General features: G+C 36.7%; 1 protein-coding gene across 1 annotated transcript in view; it reads left to right on the top strand.

Moving 5' to 3' along the window:
• ATG4C (autophagy related 4C cysteine peptidase) overlaps nt 1-20,815 on the top strand; it is a 58,914-nt gene that overhangs the window by 18,430 nt on the left and 19,669 nt on the right. The window contains exons 4-7 of the mRNA XM_055083908.1: nt 6,008-6,241; nt 8,773-9,103; nt 11,206-11,276; nt 17,169-17,305. Coding sequence (XP_054939883.1) covers nt 6,008-6,241; nt 8,773-9,103; nt 11,206-11,276; nt 17,169-17,305 — 773 coding nt within the window. The remainder of the gene's footprint in view (nt 1-6,007; nt 6,242-8,772; nt 9,104-11,205; nt 11,277-17,168; nt 17,306-20,815) is intronic.

The raw sequence follows: 20,815 nt of genomic DNA, 5'->3' as shown, positions 1-20,815 counted from the left end.
GAGGATTTTTGCATCTATGTTCATCAGTGATATTGGCCTGTAGTTTTCTTTCTTTGTGACATCTTTGTCTGGTTTTGGTATCAGGGTGATGGTGGCATCGTAGAACGAGTTTGGGTGTGTTCCTCCCTCTGCTATACTTTGGAAGAGTTTGAGAGGGATAGATGTTAGCTCTTCTCTAAGTGCTTGATAGATTTCACCTGTGAAGCCATCTGGTCCTGGGCTTTTGTTTGTTGGAACATTTTTAATCACAGTTTCAATTTCAGTGCTTGTGATTGGTCTGTTTATATTTTCTATTTCTTCCTGGTTCAGTCTGGGAAGGTTGTGCTTTTCTAAGAATTTGTGCATTTCTTCCAGATTGTCCATTTTATTGGCATGTAGTTGCTTGTAGTAATCTCTCCTGATCCTTTGTGTTTCTGCAGTGTCAATTGTTACTTCTCCTTTTTCATTTCTAATTGGATTGATTTGAGTCTTCTCCCTTTTTTTCATGATGAGTCTGGCTAATGGTTTATCAATTTTGTTTATCTTCTCAAAGAACCAGCTTTTAGTTTTATTGATCTTTGCTATTTTTTCCTTCATTTCTTTTTCATTTATTTCTGATCTGATCTTTATGATTCCTTTCCTTCTGCTAACTTTGGGGTTCTTTTGTTCTTCTTTCTCTAATTGCTTTAGGTGTAAGGTTAGGTTGTTTATTTGAGGTTTTTCTTGTTTTTTAAGGTAGGATTGTATTGCTATAAGCTTTGCTCTTAAAACTGCTTTTGTAGTATCCCATAGGTTTTTGGGTCGTCGTGTTTTCATTGTCATTTGTTTCTAGGTATTTTTTGATTTTCTGTTTGATTTCTTCAGTGATCTCTTGGTTATTAAGTAGTGTATTGTTTAGCCTCCATGTGTTTGTATATCTTACAGATTTTTTTTACTGTAATTGATATCTAGTCTCATAGTGTGTGGTCGGAAAAGATACTTGATATGATTTCAATTTTCTTAAATTTACCAAGGCTTGATTTGTGACCCAAGATATGATCTATCCTGGAGAATGTTCCATGAGCAATTGAGAAGAAAGTGTATTCTGTTGTTTTTGGATGGAATGTTCTATAAATATCAATTAAGTCCATCTTGTTTAATGTATCATTTAAAGCTTGTGTTTCCTTATTTATTTTCATTTTGGATGATCTGTCCATTGGTGAAAGTGGGGTGTTAAAGTCCCCTACTATGATTGTGTTACTGTCGATTTCCCCTTTTATGGCTGTTAGTATTTGCCTTATGTATTGAGGTGCTCCTATGTTGGGTGCATAAATATTTACAATTGTTATATCTTCTTCATGGATCGATCCCTTGATCATTATATAGTGTCCTTCTTTGTCTCTTGTAATAGTCTTTATTTTAAAGTCTATTTTGTCTGATATGAGAATTGCTACTCCAGCTTTCTTTTGATTTCCATTTGCATGGAATATCTTTTTACATCTCCTTACATTCAGTCTGCATGTCTCCCTAGGTCTGAAGTGGGTCTCTTGTAGACAGCATATATATTGGTCTTGTTTTTGTATCTGTTCAGTCAGTCTGTGTCTTTTGGTTGGAGCATTTAGTCCATTTACATTTAAGGTACATTTACATTTATCGATATGTATGTGCCTGTTACCATTTTGTTAATTGTTTTCAGTTTGTTTTTGTAAGTCTTTTCCTTCTCTTGTGTTTCCTGCCTAGAGAAGTTCCTTTAGCATTTGTTGTAAAGCTGGTTTGTTGGTGCTGAATTCTCTTAGCTTTTGCTTGTCTGTAAAGGTTGTAATTTCTCCATCGAATCTGAATGAGATCCTTGCGGGGTAGAGTAATCTCGGTTGTAGGTTTTTCCCTTTCATCACTTTAAATATGTCCTGCCACTCCCTCTGCTTGCAGAGTTTCTGGTGAAAGATAGCTGTTAACCTTATGTGGATTCCCTTGTATGTTATTTGTTGCTTTTCCCTTGCTGCTTTTAATAGTTTTTTTTGCATTTAGTTTTTGATAGTTTGCTTAATATTTGTCTTGCTGTGTTTATCCTGTATGGGACTCTCTGTGCTTCCTGGACTTGGGTGGCTCTTTCTGTTCCCATGTTAGGGAAGTTTTCAACTATAATCTCTTCAAATATTTTCTCGGACCCTTTCTTTTTCTCTTCTTCTTCTGGGAGCCCTATAATTCGAATGTTGGTGCATTTAATGTTGTCCCAGGTGTCTCTGAGACTGCCCTCAATTCTTTTCTTTTGTTTTTCTTTATTCTACTCTGTGGCAGTTATTTCCATTATTTTATCTTCCAGGTCCCTTATCTGTTCTTCTCCCTCAGTTATTCTGCTATTGATTCCTTCTAGAGAATTTTTAATTTCATTTACTGTGTTGTTCTTCTTTGTTTGTTTGCTCTTTATGTCTTCTGCGTCCTTGTTAAACGTTTCTTTTATTTTCTCCATTCTATTTCCAAGATTTTGGATCATCTTTACTATCATTATTCTGAATTCTTTTTCAGTTAGACTGCCTGTTTCCTCTTCATTTGTTAGGTCTGGTGGGTTTTTACCTTGCTCCTTCATCTGCTGCCTATTTCTGTCTTCTCATTTTGTTTAACTTACTGTGTTTGGGGTCTCCTCTTCACAGGCTGTGCATTCTTTGTTCTTGTTGTTTTTGGTGTCTGCCCCCAATGGTGAGGTTGGTTCAGTGTGTTGTGTAGGCTTCCTGGTGGAGGGGACTCATGCCTGTGTTCTGGTAGGTGGGCCTGGATCTTCTGGTGGGCAGGGCTGTGTCTGATGGCGTGTTTTGGCATGTCTGTGAACTTAGTATGAGTTTAGGCAGCCCTTATGCTAATGCGTGTGGTTGTTTTTTTGTCTTACTAGTTGTTCGGCATGGGGCGTCTAGCACTGGAGCTTGCTGGCCATTGGGTGTATCTGGGTCTTAGTGTTGAGACGGAGATCTCTGGGAGAGCTCTCACCAATTGATATTACGTGGGGCTGGGAGGTCTCTGGTGGTCCAATGTCCTGGACGTGACTCTCTCACCTTGGAGGCTCTGGCCTGACATCCGTCCAGAGCACCAAGACCCTGCCAGCCCCACGGCTTGGAAGAAAAGGAAGAAAAAAAAGGTGGGGAAAGAAAAACAGATAGAATCCCAAACCAAATGGTAAAAGCAAAACTAGACAAAATCACACAAAGTAACGTACACACACACAAACACACACACACACTCATAAAAAGAAATAATAATTAAAAAAAGAACAGTCAGAACCCTAGGACAAACAGTAAAAGCAAACCTAAACAGACAAAACCACACAAAGAAAGATATGCATACACACTCACAAAAAGAGAAACAAGGGGGAAAAAATAAATAAATAAGAAATTAAAAAAAGAAGACAGCAACCAAACCAATAAACAAATTCACCAATGATAACAAGCACTAAAAACTAAACTGAGAGAAACATAAAAACCAGAAACAAATCAGATGCAGAAAGCAAACCCCAAGTCTACAGTTGCTCCCAAAGTCCACTGCCTCAGTTTTGGGAACATTCGTTATGTATTCAGGTATTTCACAGATGCAGGGTTCATCAGCTTGATTGTGGGGATTTAATTTGCTGCTCCTGAGGCTGCACGGAGAAATTTCCCTTTCTCTTCTTTGTTCGCACAGCTCCTGGGGTTCAGCTGTGGTTTTGGCCCCACCTCTGCATGTAGGTCACCCTCAGGCATCTGTTCCCTGCCCAGACAGGAGGGGGTTAAATCAACGACTGATTGGGGGTCTCTTGCTTACTCAGGCCAGGGAGAAAGAGGGTACAATAGTCATAATTGGAATGTGGGGCAAGCCTGTGGTGGCACAGGCTGGCATGACATTGCAACAGCCTGAGGCGCCCTGTGTGTTCTCCCGGGGAAGTTGTCCTTGGATCTTGGGACCCTGGCAGTGGCCAGCTTCACAGGCTTCCGGGGATGTGTGTGTGTGTGTGTGGGTAGTGACCTGTGCTTGCACACAGGATTTTTGGTGGCAGCGGCGGCAGCGTTAGCATTCCGTGCCCGTCTCTGGGGTCCAAGCTGTTAGCCACAGCTCACGCCTGTCTCTGGAGCTCGCTTAGGTGGTACTCTGCCTTCTGTGGGCACACAGGGAAGGAGTCCTCTCCCCTCATGCACCCCGAAACAATGGTCTCTTGTCTCTTCAGCAGGTCCAGACTTTCCCGGACTCCCTCCTGGCTAGCTGTGGTGCACTGGCCCCCTTCAGGCTGTCTTCTCGCAGCCAACCCCAGTCCTCTCCCTGGGGTCTGAGCTCCAAGCCCGAGCCTCAGCTCCCAGCCCCCACCCGCCCCGGCGGGTGAGCAGACAAGCCTCTCGGGCTGGTGAGTGCTGGTCGGCAGTGATCCTCTGTGAGGGAATCTCTCCACTTTGCCCTCTGTACCCCTGTTGCTGCGCTCTCCTCCGTGGCTCTGAAGCTTCCTCCAACGTCACCCCCCGTCTTTGCCAGTGAAGGGGCTTCCTAGTGTGTGGAAACCTTTCCTCCTTCATAGCTCCCTCCCAGAGGGGCAGGTCCTGTCCCTGTTCTTTTGTCTTTGTGTTTTGTTTTTTCTTTTGCCCTTCCCAGGTACGTGGGGATTTTCTTGCCTTTTGGGAAGTCTGAGGTCTTCTGCCAGCATTCAATAGGTGTTCTGTAGGAGTTGTTCCACATGTAGATGTTTTTTTGATGTATTTGTGGGGAGGAAGGTGCTCTCCATGTCTTACTCCTCTGCCATCTTGAAGGTCTCCCTGGCATGTATTCTTTTAATTACCACTGACACTATATGCTACAACTTAGCTCCATTAAGCTGAATATTATGAAGTTTGGGTGACTGTAATTTTTTTCAGAATGAGCTTGAAAAGGGATAGGTGCAGGAAGGATGAGGAATAAAAGCATGATAAAACTGCTTTAACATCCTTAGAAGGGCATTAGAAATTAAACTCCTTGGAATTGAGAGTTATGGGCAGATTTATCTACTTATGCATCCCACCCAAACCAGCCAACATTTATTAGGATCTATTTGTGCTAGGCACTGTGCTTCATGCTGAGGTTGAAAAGATGACTAAGACTTTCTGTCTGGAAGAATCAAGAAATGTTAGTTCATTTTGAGCACTAGTGTTTTGTAAATTTTTGGGCAAATAGTGACCATAGTTTTCACATAGAAATTGCATAGGAGATAATCAATTTGGAAAAGCCTTTAAAAATGATATATGTGGGGGCTTCCCTGGTGGCGCAGTGGTTGAGAGTCCGCCTGTGGATGCAGGGGATACGGGTTCGTGCCCCGGTCTGGGAAGATCCCACATGCCGCGGAGCGGCTGGGCCCGTGAGCCACGGCCGCTGAGCCTGCGCGTCCGGAGCCTGTGCTTCCGCAACGGGAGGGGCCACAGCAGTGAGAGGCCCGCGTACGAAAAAAAAAAAAAAAAAATGATATATGTGGGTCACAACAATTTAAAAATATATATACTTCAACATGAAAGGATACGAATATATTTAAGAATTTATATTCTTACTGTTTAGCTTGTTAGTTTTGATTTTATAATTTGAGTATAAATATTCATGACAATAAATACAATATGCACATTTTATTTGATTTTAAGAACTAGTTATGTGATTACATACATTTTTACATATTGACAAATCACGATATTTTATTTGCAAATCTCATTTTAGAGAGCACTAATATCTATATCCTGAGCCAAATGAGGCAATAAGAAAATATATTTTTATATTATGTCCTCATAAGGGAGTTGATTATATTCGGAATATAGGATATTATTATTAACAACAGTAGTACTGATAATACCTTATATTAGTTAGCACCAGAGTGTACAGAACATTTCAGCATTCATTCTCATTTGACTTTCATAGCAGCCTGAATAGGCAGAATATGAGACTTACCTTCATTTAAATTGAAAAAAAAAGAATTAGAAAGATTGTGCTGTGCTCCATTTGGAGAGTAATGGGAATATAGTACCATTATTGACATTTCTTTGCATTTATTTAGAGTATAGTTTATATTTTTATTTTGTAGATGAAAATGAACTGTTACCTGTACGCTCAGGATGTACAATAGAAGATCATGTGATTGCGGGCAGTGTAGAAGAATTTCGTAAAGACTTCATTTCAAGAATATGGCTTACCTACAGGGAAGAGTTTCCTCCAATAGAAGGCTCAGCTTTGACAACAGACTGTGGTTGGGGCTGTACACTAAGAACTGGCCAGATGCTGTTGGCTCAAGGACTTGTACTACACTTCCTTGGTAGAGGTAAATCAAATCTCTGGTTTTGGGGGCTTTTGTTATTGTTACTGTTTTTTAAATTTGAACTCTAGCTTGCAAACTGAATACAATTCCCTGATGTTAATTTCCTGAGTCCCGTATGTCTTCTAAAGTTGTAACTAATCTAGCATGTAACATCTTTGTTGGACTGGGCCATTCACCTTGCAAACATACAGGTTAAACATAAGTATTATTCATGACTACCACTATGAATTAATTAAGTTCAAATTTTAGTAGTCTTTGGATTTTTTGTTGCTGTTATCATTTAGTTCTTTTTGATTGAACTCTGGATTATCTCCAGTTCAGTAAATTCTGGGCAGGTCCACAGCAGTGACTTTGAGCAGAAAATTATTGAGCAGTTAATGTTTTTACATTATTTAAATCTTAAGAAATTTTACAGTTTTATGCTTTAAAATTATTTTTATCTTTATAAATGTGATTATAATCAGTTAAATTGATTAGGGCATTTTCTTAATAAGGTCATCATGCTTAGACTTTTAGACTCTCAGAAATGTCATTGATACTAACTTCCATATATCTATTTTTTCCAATGTGCCACCTTTCTTACCATTTCTGTTAGTTCTTTTTTTTTTTTTTTTTTTCGGTATGCGGGCCTCTCATTGTTGTGGCCTCTCCTGTTGCGGAGCGCAGGCTCCGGAAGCGCAGGCTCAGTGGCCATGGCTCACGGGCCCAGCCGCTCCGTGGCATGTGGGATCTTCCCAGACCGGGACACGAACCCGTGTCCCCTGCATCGGCAGGCGGATTCTCAACCACTGCGCCACCAGGGAAGCCCTCTATTAGTTCATTTTTATATAATGTGTACATTTGTAGGAGGATTTTAGTTTACCATTTTAGGCTATCATATCTGGTTATTACTAAGCGTCATATATATATATTTTTAAAAATTGTATGGTTGGGTATTATTTACTTCAGTAACCTTTTGCATTATTCAAATAATGTTACTGTGCCATGTTTTTTTTAAAAAAAATTTACTTATTTATTTATTTATTTATTTATTTATTTATTTATTTATTTTGGGCTGTGTTGGGTCTTCGTTTCTGGGCCAGGGCTTTCTCTAGTTGTGGCAAGCGGGGGCCACTCTTCATCGCGGTGCTTGGGCCTCTCACTATCGTGACCTCTCTTGTTGAGGAGCACAGGCTCCAGACGTGCAGGCTCAGTAGTTTTGGCACACAGGCCTAGTTGCTCCGCGGCATGTGGTATCTTCCCAGACCAGGGCTTGAACCCGTGTCCCCTGCATTAGCAGGCAGATTCTCAACCACTGAGCCACCAGGGAAGCCCCTCGTTTTTTTTTTAAGTGTCAGACAGTTTTCTGCAATGCATGGCAAATATTTAATAACCTTTCTGTAGGGCTTATTGATGAGATCATTTGGAGAGAATGTTTATTCAAGAGCAGTGTGGATATTGAAAGGAAAAGGAATTTTTCAGCTTTTTCTGGGTTGATTTATTTATAGTCTCATGCAATCATGGACAAGAATTGGAATACTTTTCACACTCCTGACTAGGTCTCTGAATCTGTGACTCATTTTGTTAGCTTGAAATTATATGAATGTTTGGGGACTGTTGTGTTATTGAAAACAGTGAGGTAGTGATATAATTGATTTGGGGGGGGGGGATCTTTGATCTCTAATGACTTCATTTATTAACTTCATTTACTAGAGAATTGATGTTACTCCCTAAATAATAAAGTTATTTTGAAAGGACTGTATGAGAAAAAAAACACCTTGTAAAGAAATATTAAACTTCCAGGTCAAACTTCTATTTTAACATATAACCAAAACAAAATCCACTTTTTGAAGTTAAACTCTCATAAATACTATGATTATTGGTTGAATATGTTTATTGTGCCTTTGGGTAGTCAAGACTGGATGTCTGGTGAGCAGTACTGGTAATGGAATACGAAAGTCTTTATTCCACCTTAGCACTGTCAAAAAAAAGAAAAGAAAGAAAAACATATTCCAGAATTGTCCATTTGTACCTAAGTTTACTATTTTTTCTCTTTCATTTTGGTAATTATTTTCCTGATTATATGTAATATATAGCCATTTAAAAAATTGTAGAAACTACAGAAAAGTCCAGAGAATAATATTTCAACTCAAAAGTAAACATCATTGGTATATTGGCATGTTTCCTCTGCTTGTACATTTATTTGGTTTTTTACACAGCTTTATTTAGATATAATCAACGTACCATAATTTCACTCATTTAAAGTGAACAACAATTCAGTGGTTTTTAGTGTATTTACAGAGTTCTACAATTATCCCCATAATCTAATTTTAGGACATTTTCATCTTCCCCCAAAGAAACCTCATACCCATTAGCAGTCATTCCCAATAGCAACCATTAATCTACTTTCTGTCACTATAAATTTGCCTATTTCTGACTTTGCTATTTTAGTTTAGTAACCCATATGACTTTAAATGCTACATACTTATTTTAGTAGAATTGTTAAAGTCTAACTATTTAAAAGATCTGAACACCTTGCTTTGGAACTGCTATAGCTTGGACCTGGCCTGATGCTTTGAACATTGAAAATTCAGACTCTGATTCATGGACTTACAACACTGTAAAAAAATTTACTGCATCATTTGAAGCATCGCTTTCAGCGGAAAGAGAACTCAAAACCCCAACAATTTCTCTGAAAGAAACAATCGGGAGATATTCTGATGATCGTGAAATGCAAAATGAAATTTATCACAGGAAAATCATCTCTTGGTTTGGTGATTCCCCCTTGACTCTCTTTGGTTTACATCAACTAATAGAATATGGAAAGAAGTCTGGGAAAAAAGCTGGAGATTGGTATGGACCAGCTGTGGTTGCTCACATTTTAAGGTAAAATTGTTTTAAAATCTTTCATCTTGTGACAGAGGTCCTCAGGCTCAGAGATAGTGATTTTTGCAGTGCATATATATTATTGGAACTTTTAAAGTCTAACTGTATGAGAATATTCATAAAGTAGCTTTCATTTACTGTTAGGGAAAAAACAAGACATATTGTGACTCTAGTTACATTTAATTTATCTACTGACAAATTTTTCTTCTTTTGCTCATAGGTATAGATATCCAAGGTCTCTTTCTAACCAGGTTTTCATTAGACTACCTTATTGAAATGTTCTAAAAACTAACAACTCTTTCAACCTTGGAACATGCATAACATAATAGTTTTTTTTTTTAATAATGTAACCTGGGGGCTGTAATGTACTGATAGTGTAATGAAGTGTCAAGAGCTAAAATTGATGTTTTCAGCATTTCTTTGCACACATCAAATTCTTGTGAATTGTAAATGTATGGGACTATTAATATTATAATTATATCATAGTAAAATAAAGTGTCTGTGACATTCAGAGTAGTTAGAAAAAAGTCGAAAGTCAGATTTCACTATACCTCAGCTTTTTATGTGCCAGTTATTTGGATGCTACTTAAGTTTTAAAAAAATTGTCTTATTTATTGTGTCCCACTATTATTATTAACTGAATCATTAATATTGTCATCCAAGTATAGCATGTTATAGTAAATTTAGTCTATTTAGAATAATATACCAAATCCAAATTAGTACAAAGGCTTTTTTTGCTTATTAACAGGCTTTTATATTTTATAGGTCAGATGTTTAGAGTTGAAAAAGTAGTTGCCTAATATTATTTAAATGGATTGTTAATAATGTCAAGTCCAGCTTGGTATGACATGTATAAAAACATAATCATAAAAGCATGGTTTCTACTCTTCAAGATGTTATGTTCTGTATCCCAGGGATCAGAACACTTTTTCTATAAAAGGCCTAATGGTAAATAGTTTAGGCTTTGCAGGCTATATAAAGGCTCTATTGCTCATTTTGCTCTTTTTTTTCTTTTTTTGTTTTACAGTTGTTGAAAACTGTAAAAACCATTCTTAGCTTGCAGGCTGTACAAAAACAGGCCACAGGTCATGCTTGAACTATGGGCCATAGTTTTCCCATCTCTCTTTTATATTAGCACATACTAGTATGTGCTTATATAACATGCATAATAAGGCATGCTAAGTTAAAAAATTATAAAGATACAGTTAAATAAAAGTATTTTTCCACAATTTGTGTAATTTCCTTTTACATATATTGTTGTGATTTTTCTTTAACTTCATGTGCACCATTGAGAATATTATACTCACTTGGAAATATTTTTCAATTTGCAGTTTTCCTTATAGAATTCTAAGACTTGAAAGTAGGAAATTCATTTGTTCAGGTCATATAGGTTTTTTTGTTGTTGTTGTTATTGTTGTTGTTTTGTGGTACGCGGGCCTCTCGCTGTTGTGGCCTCTCCCGTTGCGGAGCGCAGGCTCCGGACGCCTAGGCTCAGCGGCCATGGCTCACGGGCCCAGCCGCTCCGTGGCATGTGGGATCTTCCCGCATCGGGGCACGAACCCGTGTCCCCTGCATCGCCAGGCGGACTTTCAACCACTGCGCCACCAGGGAAGCCCATATAGGTTTTTGAATGAAGGAAAAAAGTCATGCTATTGTTTAAAGAAAAGAAAAAATCTTTCATAAATGTACCAGAGGACAATCATACTTTGCTATTCAGTAGTGTATGTTAATATGAAGCAAACCTTGAAGCATATTGTAATACCACTGGGTGGAAAACATTTAATATAGCCAGGTGAGTATGAGAGAAAAAATTCTTTTTTGGTGGGCAGGGTGGGGTTCACACCTTTGTACCCAAGAATTTTAAAATATGTTTTTTAAACTTATGTTATAATGTTTTTTGAGTAATTTAGTGTAATATTCTACTTTGAAAAAATTGACTTGATTTTTGATACCATTCAGATGATAGTTTTGAAAGCAGACGCTATCGGGTAAATAGGAAAGTCAAGAAGATGATGGCTTTCTTTTCCCTTAAATTAAATCTTTTGTTATTAACTGGAAATCTTAGTTAGGATTTTAAAGGATAATGCTTGTTATTTTCTTAGAAAAGCAGTTGAAGAAGCAAGACACCCAGATTTACAAGGAATAACTATTTATGTTGCACAAGATTGTACAGGTGAGGAGTGTATTATATAATTCTACTTTCTATCCATTTATTTGGTCAGACCGTTTTAAAAATTTAGGTATAATTGATATATAACATTATACTAGTTTCAGATGTATAACATAATGATTCAATATTTGTATATACTGTGAATGATCACCATAATTAGTCTAGTTAGCATCCGTCACCATACATAGTTAGAAAATTTTTTTTCTTGTGATGAGAACTTTCAAATATACAATACAGTATTATTAACTATAGTGCCCATCCCCATGCTGTACATTATATCCTTATGACTTATTTATCTTATAGCTGGCACTTGTACCTTTTAGTACCCTTCACCCATTGTGTCCCCCCATCCCACTTCTGCCAGCCATCAGTCTGTTCTTTGTATCTGTGAGCTTGGTGTTTTGTTTATTCATTTTGTTTTGCATTTTAGAGTCCACATATAAGTGAGATCATACAGTAATGTGTCTTTCTCTGTCTGACTTATTTCACTTAGCATAACGCCCTCAGGGTCTATCCATGTTGTCACAAATGGCAAGATTTCATTTTTTATGGCTACATAATATTCCACTGTATATACGTACCACATTTTCTTTATCCATTATCCATTGATGGGCACTTAGGTTGTTTCCATATTTTGGCTATTGTAAATAATGCTGCAGTGATTAAAGGGGTGCATTTATCTTTTTGAGATAGTGGTTTCGTTTTCTTCAGATAAATACCCAGCAGTTGAATTGCTGGATCACATTGTAGTTCTATTTTTAATTTTTTGAGGAACCACTGTACTGTTTTCCTTAGTGGCTGCACCAACTTACATTCTCAGCAACAGTGCACAAGGGTTCCCTTTGCTCCATATCTTCAACAACATTTGTTGTTTCTTGTCTTTTTGATAATAACCATTCTAACAGGTGTGAGATGATATCTTGTGGTTTGATTTGCATTTCTCTGATGATTAGTGATGTTGAGCACCTTTTCATGTACCTGTTGGCCATTTGTATGGCTTCTTTGGAAAAATATCTCTTCAGATCTTCTGCCCAGTTTTTTAATTGGATTATTTGTTTTTTTGATGTTGAATTATGTGAGTTCTTTGTATATTTTGGATATTAACCCCTTCTCAGATATATGATTGCAAATATTTTCTTCTATTTGGTAAGTTACCTTTCCATTTTGTTGATGGTTTCCTTTGCTGTACAGAAGCTTTTTAGTTTGATGTATTCTCATTTGTTTATTTTTGCTTTTGTTGCCTTGTGGTGTCAAATTAAAAAAATTATCACCAAGACCAATGTCAAGGAGCTTTCCGCCTGTTTTCTTCTAGGAGTTTGTGGTTTCAGGTCTTGTGTTCAAATCTTTGATGATCGATTTTGATTTAATTATTGTGTATGGTGTAAGATAGTGGTCCAATTTTATTCTCTTGTATGCGGCTGTCCAGTTTTCCCAATACCATTTATATTTAGATTTTTCATAAGTATTTAGCTTATCCCAATTATACTGTAAATGATGAAAGTAGAGACCATGTTTTACACATTTTTGTTCCTACATTGTACCCTGTGTAGGCACTGATTAAATATTTCTTGATTGACTATATACTATGAATTATTAGTTGCAATATTAAAGTAAGTTCTTAAGGAAAATTTCAATATTTAAAATGACTACTTAAAAAAGATAGGTGGGAAAATTTAACATAGGTATATACTTGGGGAGGTGCATGTCTGTCATGTCTCATCTCACTGGGGATGTGTTTCAAGGAAGGAAAATTTTCTGTTTCATTTGTTTCTTACTAGCCCTTCAGTAAATCATCTGATCATGATGCCGCTATTGTCCAGAATGTTGCTTTGTTTTATTGTTATGGGTATTCTGTTTAATGACCAGTATCTATAGTAATTTTGAAACTCTATTGGGGATAAAATAGAGACCTTAATTTCCTAATAAAATAAAAGTGCCTTCAAAATAAACCACTTCATGTTGTTTATTTTTTACCGAAATGCTGTTAAGAGGATAAAATATGTTAATGTTTGGGGAAAGTTAAATATACTTCAATTATGTTTAATATAAGGGTATTTTCAAAATGCTTGAGATTACCCTGGTAACTGACTAGTGTTTATAGTGTGGATATAATCGTTACCAAATACACGTGCATTTTGTTCGGCCTTTTGTTAAGGTTAATTGGATTTTTAAGAAAGACTGATAAGCCATGATTATAGCCATGTGAACATGAAAGTTTTAAGTTTTCAAATGAGTGTGTGAATTTTGCAGGTACTGTATTTGTTTTTCAGGTAGGAAATCTTGCAAGTAAAATGTACTGTGTTAAGAGTTGTAATTAAGCCAGAGGATGTGCTTAAACAATTAGTCATTAAATAATTTATGAATTTGCCTTTTGTGCTTTTATTAATATCAATCAGCCTTGGTCTTATGTGTTACATATTGTTAGTTAATTAAAGAACACAAAGCTACTCAATATCTAAGTGGTTTGTGTAATTTGAAGTAGATCTTAAAATTTTGAACACTGATGTTTAAAATTCTAAAGGGAATGTTTATATTACTGTAGTGCATTTTGATAGATTGTGAGGTTAGGAACTAGGTGAAGCCAGAGTCTATTAATAATTCCCCTCCACACCCCCATCTTCATTAGTGTTTTTAAAAGCTCCACTTTCTATTCATTTTCTCTTCCTCTCATTCTGTATTCTCTTCCTTTGTAATTGCATATTTTTCCATGCCTCTAAGTAGTTAGGACTGTGCTCTATTTACTAGGACTTCTAAAACTGCATTTCTAGTGCTACTTGTGTTAATATGAGGTAACTCGTATTTTCTGCTGTCCTTCAAATATTTCCATCTGGATGTTCTACAAACACTTCAAATTCAGTGTGTTTAAGATTAAACCTGTCATTCCTCTCTACACCACTCCTTTCTTGCTTTCTATTTTCTCTTCACTAATAGTATCATGTCCACATGCGTGTATAATTATTCTTGACTCTTTTTTCGTTGCTTATCTCTAGTTAGTCAACCAAAGCTTAACAAATTATACTTTAAAAAATGCATCTGAAATCTGTTCTCTCTTCTTCACTCTCATTGATTTAGATCAGACCCTTATCTCTAACTTGGACTTTAACTTGATTTCCCTTTCTTTTCTTTTTCTCATTCATCTGATCAAAAGAAATTGATCATGTCCCTTAATTTAAAACCATTGACTGTCTCTTAACTCTAGTCTCAAGTTGTTGTAGCATGTAAAGACATGAAGTTCTTTACCATTTGTCTTGACCTACATTTCCAGCATCACCTCTCAACACTGTCTTCCATGCTGATACACCAAAGTACCATCAACCTGCAAGCCATTCCTTGGGCATACTATCATTATCTTTTTTCCATGTCTTTGCTGATATTATTGCCTCTGCTTAGAATGCCCCTTATTATTAAAATGCCTTTTGTTAACTCTTACTCATTCTTTATGAACATGCTCAAAGGTATACCTTTGGTGAAGCCTTTACCAACTCCCATCAGGTAGAATTAGTTTATTATTCTGTGTTCTGTAACATTTTGGAAATACCTCTATTAAATATTGTGCTTGTAATTCACTTTAATATCACCTTGTGCTTATCTGTATCTCCTTGTAGATAATGATTATTAAGGTAGCAGGGGTAGGGGAAAGGTACCAGAACCATTTGGTTGGCAATCACTGCTGTAGTGAGCCTGTGTTATGGAATTGGATTATTTCATAGCCCTTACATATGTTGAAAGTGAAGGAAAAATACTAAAACAATTGAGCCAGACACTGTGAAGTAAGGATCTTATTTGCTTTTATATTTCTCTGGCATAGAAAACTTCAGTAACTAGTTGGCCGTCAGTCAATGTATGTTGAATTAGACTGAAGGGTAAGAAGCATTTGATAAGGAAGAACTTGTTGTGTATGCTAGTGAAATACTATTACTAGTGGAAAGTGGAAGATAGGGATGGTCATGTGTGCACTGCCTCAGAAAAGTGAGAGAATTTAAAGGTTTATAATTAGAAGGCTTTAATGAGTAGTTTAGCAAAAATAAGATGACAGAATTGAAACATGGAAAGAACTTTTTCCATTTTTGTGGCTTTGGTTTAGACTTACTGTGGGGGATAGGGAAGCGGGTGAACAGGAGACTATGATAGCTCATAATCTAAATTTGGAATTTAGGGAAGAACTGGGACAGCAGTGGCAGAATTTGTTAATCAGCTAACTGTGGAAGAGTAAAAGAGTTTGCTGACAGGGAGTATGGGTGTAAAGTAAGGTTTGAATAAAACTATTTTTTTTGTTGAACAAAACAAAATAAAGTTTTTCTGTATTTGCTTCCACCAAATCCACCCATTTTCTTTTGAACTATCCACTTAGGCTCTCATCACTACCAAAACTACTCTTGTCAATAGTTTAATCTCACTAAATCCAGTTGTCACTTCTCAGTCTTTACCTCACAATCTGTCAGCAGCATTTGACACTGTTGACTTCTCCGCCACTCCTTGTAATGTTTTGTTTACTTAGTTTCCAGAACACTACTCTTCAGGTTTTCCTTTTACCATTGTGTCTGCTCCTTCACGGTCTCCTGTGTGGATTCTTCCTTATCCCCCTATCTCTAAAGTACTTGGTGTGTTGTGCTTCGTCTTTAGATCTCAACTTTTTTTTCTGTGTATACAGATTTGGATTTACCCAGTCTCATAGCTTTACGGTACCATCTGGGTCCTGTCAATTCCCAAATTTATAGCTCCATCCCAGACCTGTCCCCAAATGCAGGCTTGTATGTCCTTACCTGCCTACTCATCCTCCCTGCTTGCATGTCTAATAGATATCTCAAACTTAGCATGTCTGAAATTGAATTCCCACTTCTCCTTTCTATATTTTCCCTTCCTACAGTCTTCTCTGTCTTTGTAAATGGCAGCCTGCCTACTCTGTTTGCTTATATGAAAACCACTCAAATTATATATGACTCCTTTTTCCTCTCACATCTTATGTTTAATATATTAGGGAGTTCTTCATTTTCAACTGATCAGTTTTCACCACCTGCACATGATCATCCCATGACCGTTCCATATCTTGACAATTACTGCCTTTGTTCAAGCCACCATCATCTCTTGCTGAGTTCCTGCAGTGGCTTTCTAACTTCTCTGTGCTTCAGCCCTTGCCCTCTGCAGTCTGTTAACACAGGAACCAGACTGGTAAAGTATAAATCAGAGCAGGACATTCCTTTCCTAAAAAACTCTTCAGCGGCTTCCCATCTCACTCAAAGTAAAGACTAAGTCTTTATTAATGGCTTTTAAGATTTCCCACAATCTGTCTTCATTCTCTCCCCATCTGTAACTTTATCTCCTGACCTCATTTTCTACTATTGTACCCCTTGCTCACTTCCCTGCAGAGGCATTGCTCTCTTGTTCCTGGAACAAGCTGGCAATGCTTCTGCTTTAAGACATTTGCGCTTGCTGATCTTTCTATGTGGAATCTCTTTCCCCCAGGTATCTGCATTTCTTGGTTTCTTTCTTTCTTTAAGTCTTGACTTCCCTACCACCTTATTTTAAATTGCACCCCTTCTCTACATTTCTTATCAATCATTTTCTCCCTTGTTTTTCTTGAAAGCACCTATCATCATCTGACATATCTTATATTTTACTTATTTATTGTCAACTTCCCTGTTAGATGGTATGCCTTATGAGGGCAGGGGTTTTTCTCCATTTTGCTCACTGCTGAGGACCCAGTGCCATATAGTCGTTATTTGGTAAATATCTATTGAATGCATAAATGAGGTATGTATTTTTTAACTCATTGAGACCTTGTTAGTGATGTCAGAGATCATATGACTGGCCATTGTGGGGGGGAAATTGGGGTACAAATGTTTCTGAAAATCATTTTTATAAAATTTAATACATATTAATTGTGTTTTTCCTCAGTTTACAGTTCTGATGTAATTGATAAACAGTGCACTTCCATGGCCTCTGATAATACAGATGACAAAGCTGTTATTATTCTAGTTCCTGTTAGACTTGGTGGAGAAAGAACCAATGCCGACTATTTAGATTTTGTAAAGGTACGAAATAAGAGCTAAAATTTTTTGAAGGCAATGCTGGCTGATATGAAAAATAGAGAAGGTTTGCAATCTTTTTTCTATGAAATGGGTAGTGATGATTTTATAGTTGTAGATTGTAAAATTTGACATTAGAGATCTTAAATTTCAGTATTACAAGATCAGATGTGATTTGAAGAATAAGGTGTTCTATGACAAAATAAAAAGGCTTTTAATCTTTGCAGCTAATCAAGGGGATACAGTGCAGCAATAATCATAGTCTGAAATATGTCTACAGTTCCCATCATCCTTATTTGTGATTTTTAAAAGTATGTACCTTTGTTTATTCATAAAACCCACACTGAACTATTTCTAGGTAATTATTGAAACAAAATGAGTTTTTTTAAATTGCTGCTGCATTATCTCTTAGTTTGTTTCCTGTGCTACCATAAGGTCCATCAGTAGATAGAATACTTATTTATATAGACCGAAATGATGAAGATAGTATGGGGAGCTTCCAACTTTGTTTTCTTCATATTAACCAGTTAAAAATCTGTTCTATTTCAGAACACATAATTCTTTTTTCCAAAAGAACCTGTCTAATTAAGTTATCTTGTCACAAAACTTTAACTTTTGAAATACTTAGTTTCTAGTTGAGAGTATATTATTTATATTATTTTCATAGTTTTAATAAAATCAAGACCAGATATAGAATTCCTCTTTGAATGGAGTGTTATGGCATATAGTAATCTTGAAATAAAGTTTAGATTTGTTCCCCACATGAAGCATTAACCCCATATTGTGGTCCCTATGTATATAGGTAGAACATATATCCTTACTCTAGATTGTACCAATTCTAAAAACCTAGAGCAGTTATTTTCAATATGTGGTATATGGAAGTCTTCTAGCTGGTATATTGGCTTTTCCTAATCAATACTAAACTGTTGCAGGCATACTTGTTACTAATAATAGCAGTACTATAACCAATAACATATACATACCTAGATAAAAGTGGGGTTTTGATTTCTAACATGTGGACTCTTTAGTAGAATTATTGGTGGAATATGAGAAGATATGAACCATTTCATCTAGTGGATCCACGGAGGGTTTCGAGACTTCTCGCATGTTGTCATGTCTCTGTTGGTTGTAACCAAATCTGAAATGAATTCCCCTGCCTTCTCTACTACCATGAGAAGATCAGAAATTGAGGCAGTCTCAGAACTGACTCTTTTGCCAAACCCCCACTCCTGGTGAAATGGACTGCAGATAGCTTTGAGGCATGCTTCATCTGGCTGAGGGCTTTGATTGGTGGTGTTGATAAAAGTTATCAGATGGCAGGACTGCTTAACGCTGTTGAGTGATTCATTGGAGTCTGCATTGTAGTTAAACAAACCATGGTTAGCTGTTAAAGTGATCCTTAGTACCTAGCATATAGGAGCTGCTCAGCAAATATTTGTTAACTCTCATATTTGTATAACACTTTTAATACAGATTTATCTCATTTTACCCTCATACTAGCTAGGAACTGGATTGTCTTTATAAAACAGAAATAACAGAAGTTAAGTGATATGTTCAAATTCGGATAACAAACTGGTGACAGAGACCAGAACTTTTGTTGTTTTTCATATTTTCCCCTAAAATATGGACTCTCTAAAATGTAACATTTCTTTGAGCTTCTACTAATTTAATTTATGCTACAGTCCCCTTTTAGAGTAGTGACTATTAATACATTTAAAATTTTCAACTCTCAGGTAAAAATGGCTGAAATGGCTGAGTGAAGTAGTGTTATGTTGTGCTTGGTCAGGGCGTGGTTGGGTCAGAAGCCAGAAGGAGAGCATGTAAAGAGTCATTCAGTTAGCAGTGAAAAAAATAGTGTGTCTAATAGCCCTAAAAGAAAAGTAATCTTTCTCTTCCATTTCCTCTCCCTTTTCTTCTCCTCCTTCTCCACCTCCTCCTGTACCTCCATCACTGCCCTGCCCACTGCTCCCCACTACACTTCTTCCTCCTCCTCCTTTGTCAGCAGCTGTATTTTTTCCTGCCAAACCATTGTGCGTTATTCTCTCTAAAATTCACCGTTCAATTCTAGTTTTAAAATTTATTGATTGAGGTAATTCCACAGTATTTCAGAGATGGTTACCATCTCCTGCTGCATTCTGTGAGGAGAAAGAAGTTTGGTGTGGTGCTTTATCAGCTCTTACCACAGGAAGTTTACTTATTTATTTATTTTTAAAAGGACCTGGAATGAGGAAAATCCAATATGTTCTCTTTCCTCAGCAAGACAAATTAGGACTTTCATTTTTGACTGATTACTTCAGTCTTATTTATTGCTGCATGGATGCAGCTCAATTAATTCTCACCACTAGATAACTGTGAAAAAGCTAAGATACAGCTTCTTTTTTTTTTTTTTTTTTTTTTTTTGGGGTGCGCGGGCCGCTCACTCTCTCCCGTTGCGGAGCACAGGCTCCGGACGCGCAGGCTCAGCGGCCATGGCTCACGGGCCCAGCCGCTCTGCGGCATGTGGGATCTTCCCGGACCGGGGCACGAACCCGCGTCCCCTGCATCGGCAGGCGGATTCTCAACCACTGCGCCACCAGGGAAGCCCCAGCTTCTTATATGTAATGGCATTTTAGCTCCTAATCTACTTATAAGTGTTTATTGCTAAATCTGCTCTAATCTGTTGAAAAGGAAATATAGGTGTCAAGAACCAGTCTTTCTTCCATTACCTGAAATCATTCTTTATCTGAAGAGAGTCTGTGATGATTCTTGCTATACATATATGTATTTTTTCTTTTTTTTCTTGGCTATGAGGGACTTAGAACTTTCACTTCCTCATGGGTCCCTGTATCAGAAACACTGTATTTCAGCTGATCAGATTGCCTCAGATTAAAGTAAGGCACTCTCTAATTGAGTTAAGGATTTTTATTTAGGGGGAAAGCAATAGAATAATAGGATTGTTAATAGAATGATAACAATAGAATAATAATAACTATTATTATCAAGTTTTTTGGTATAATTTCATCTTAATTTATTTTTTAGTTAGCTCTAAAATTTTACCTTTATATGCCTTCTCTGTTTCTGTAATTTCTTCAGTGCAGTTCTCCTTTCCAAAAAAACCTCTATGATATTTTCACAAGACTGAAAATATACAAAATTTACAGCCATTAAATATTATAATATAGATCTATATTTACTGATAGGAAAAGATGTTTATGAGATAATGAATGACAAAAGTTACAATGGCATATGTTGTATATGCCATATATATAAAATTGTATTTATAAATCTATATGTGAATATATGTAATATAGACAGATGTCAAGAAGGTATTCTCCTAAATGTTAAAAATGATGAGTGTTGGGGTTTTGGGAAATTTCTGTGTGTGTTTTTTCAATAACCACCACATATTATTTTTAAGAAAATAATTAAGTTTAAACAAAACTGTGGTTTGTTTACTTGTTAAAGGAAAAAAGCGTTTGTTCATACAGTCTTTATTTTTGTATCTTCTAGATTTTGAAACATCCTCTTATTTAAGAG

The sequence above is a fragment of the Physeter macrocephalus genome, chromosome 4 (assembly GCF_002837175.3).
Source record: "Physeter macrocephalus isolate SW-GA chromosome 4, ASM283717v5, whole genome shotgun sequence".
In the NCBI taxonomy this organism is placed as follows: Eukaryota; Metazoa; Chordata; class Mammalia; order Artiodactyla; family Physeteridae; genus Physeter; species Physeter macrocephalus.
Note: the sequence above shows the minus strand (reverse complement) of the source record. Positions and strands in the feature narration are given on the sequence as shown.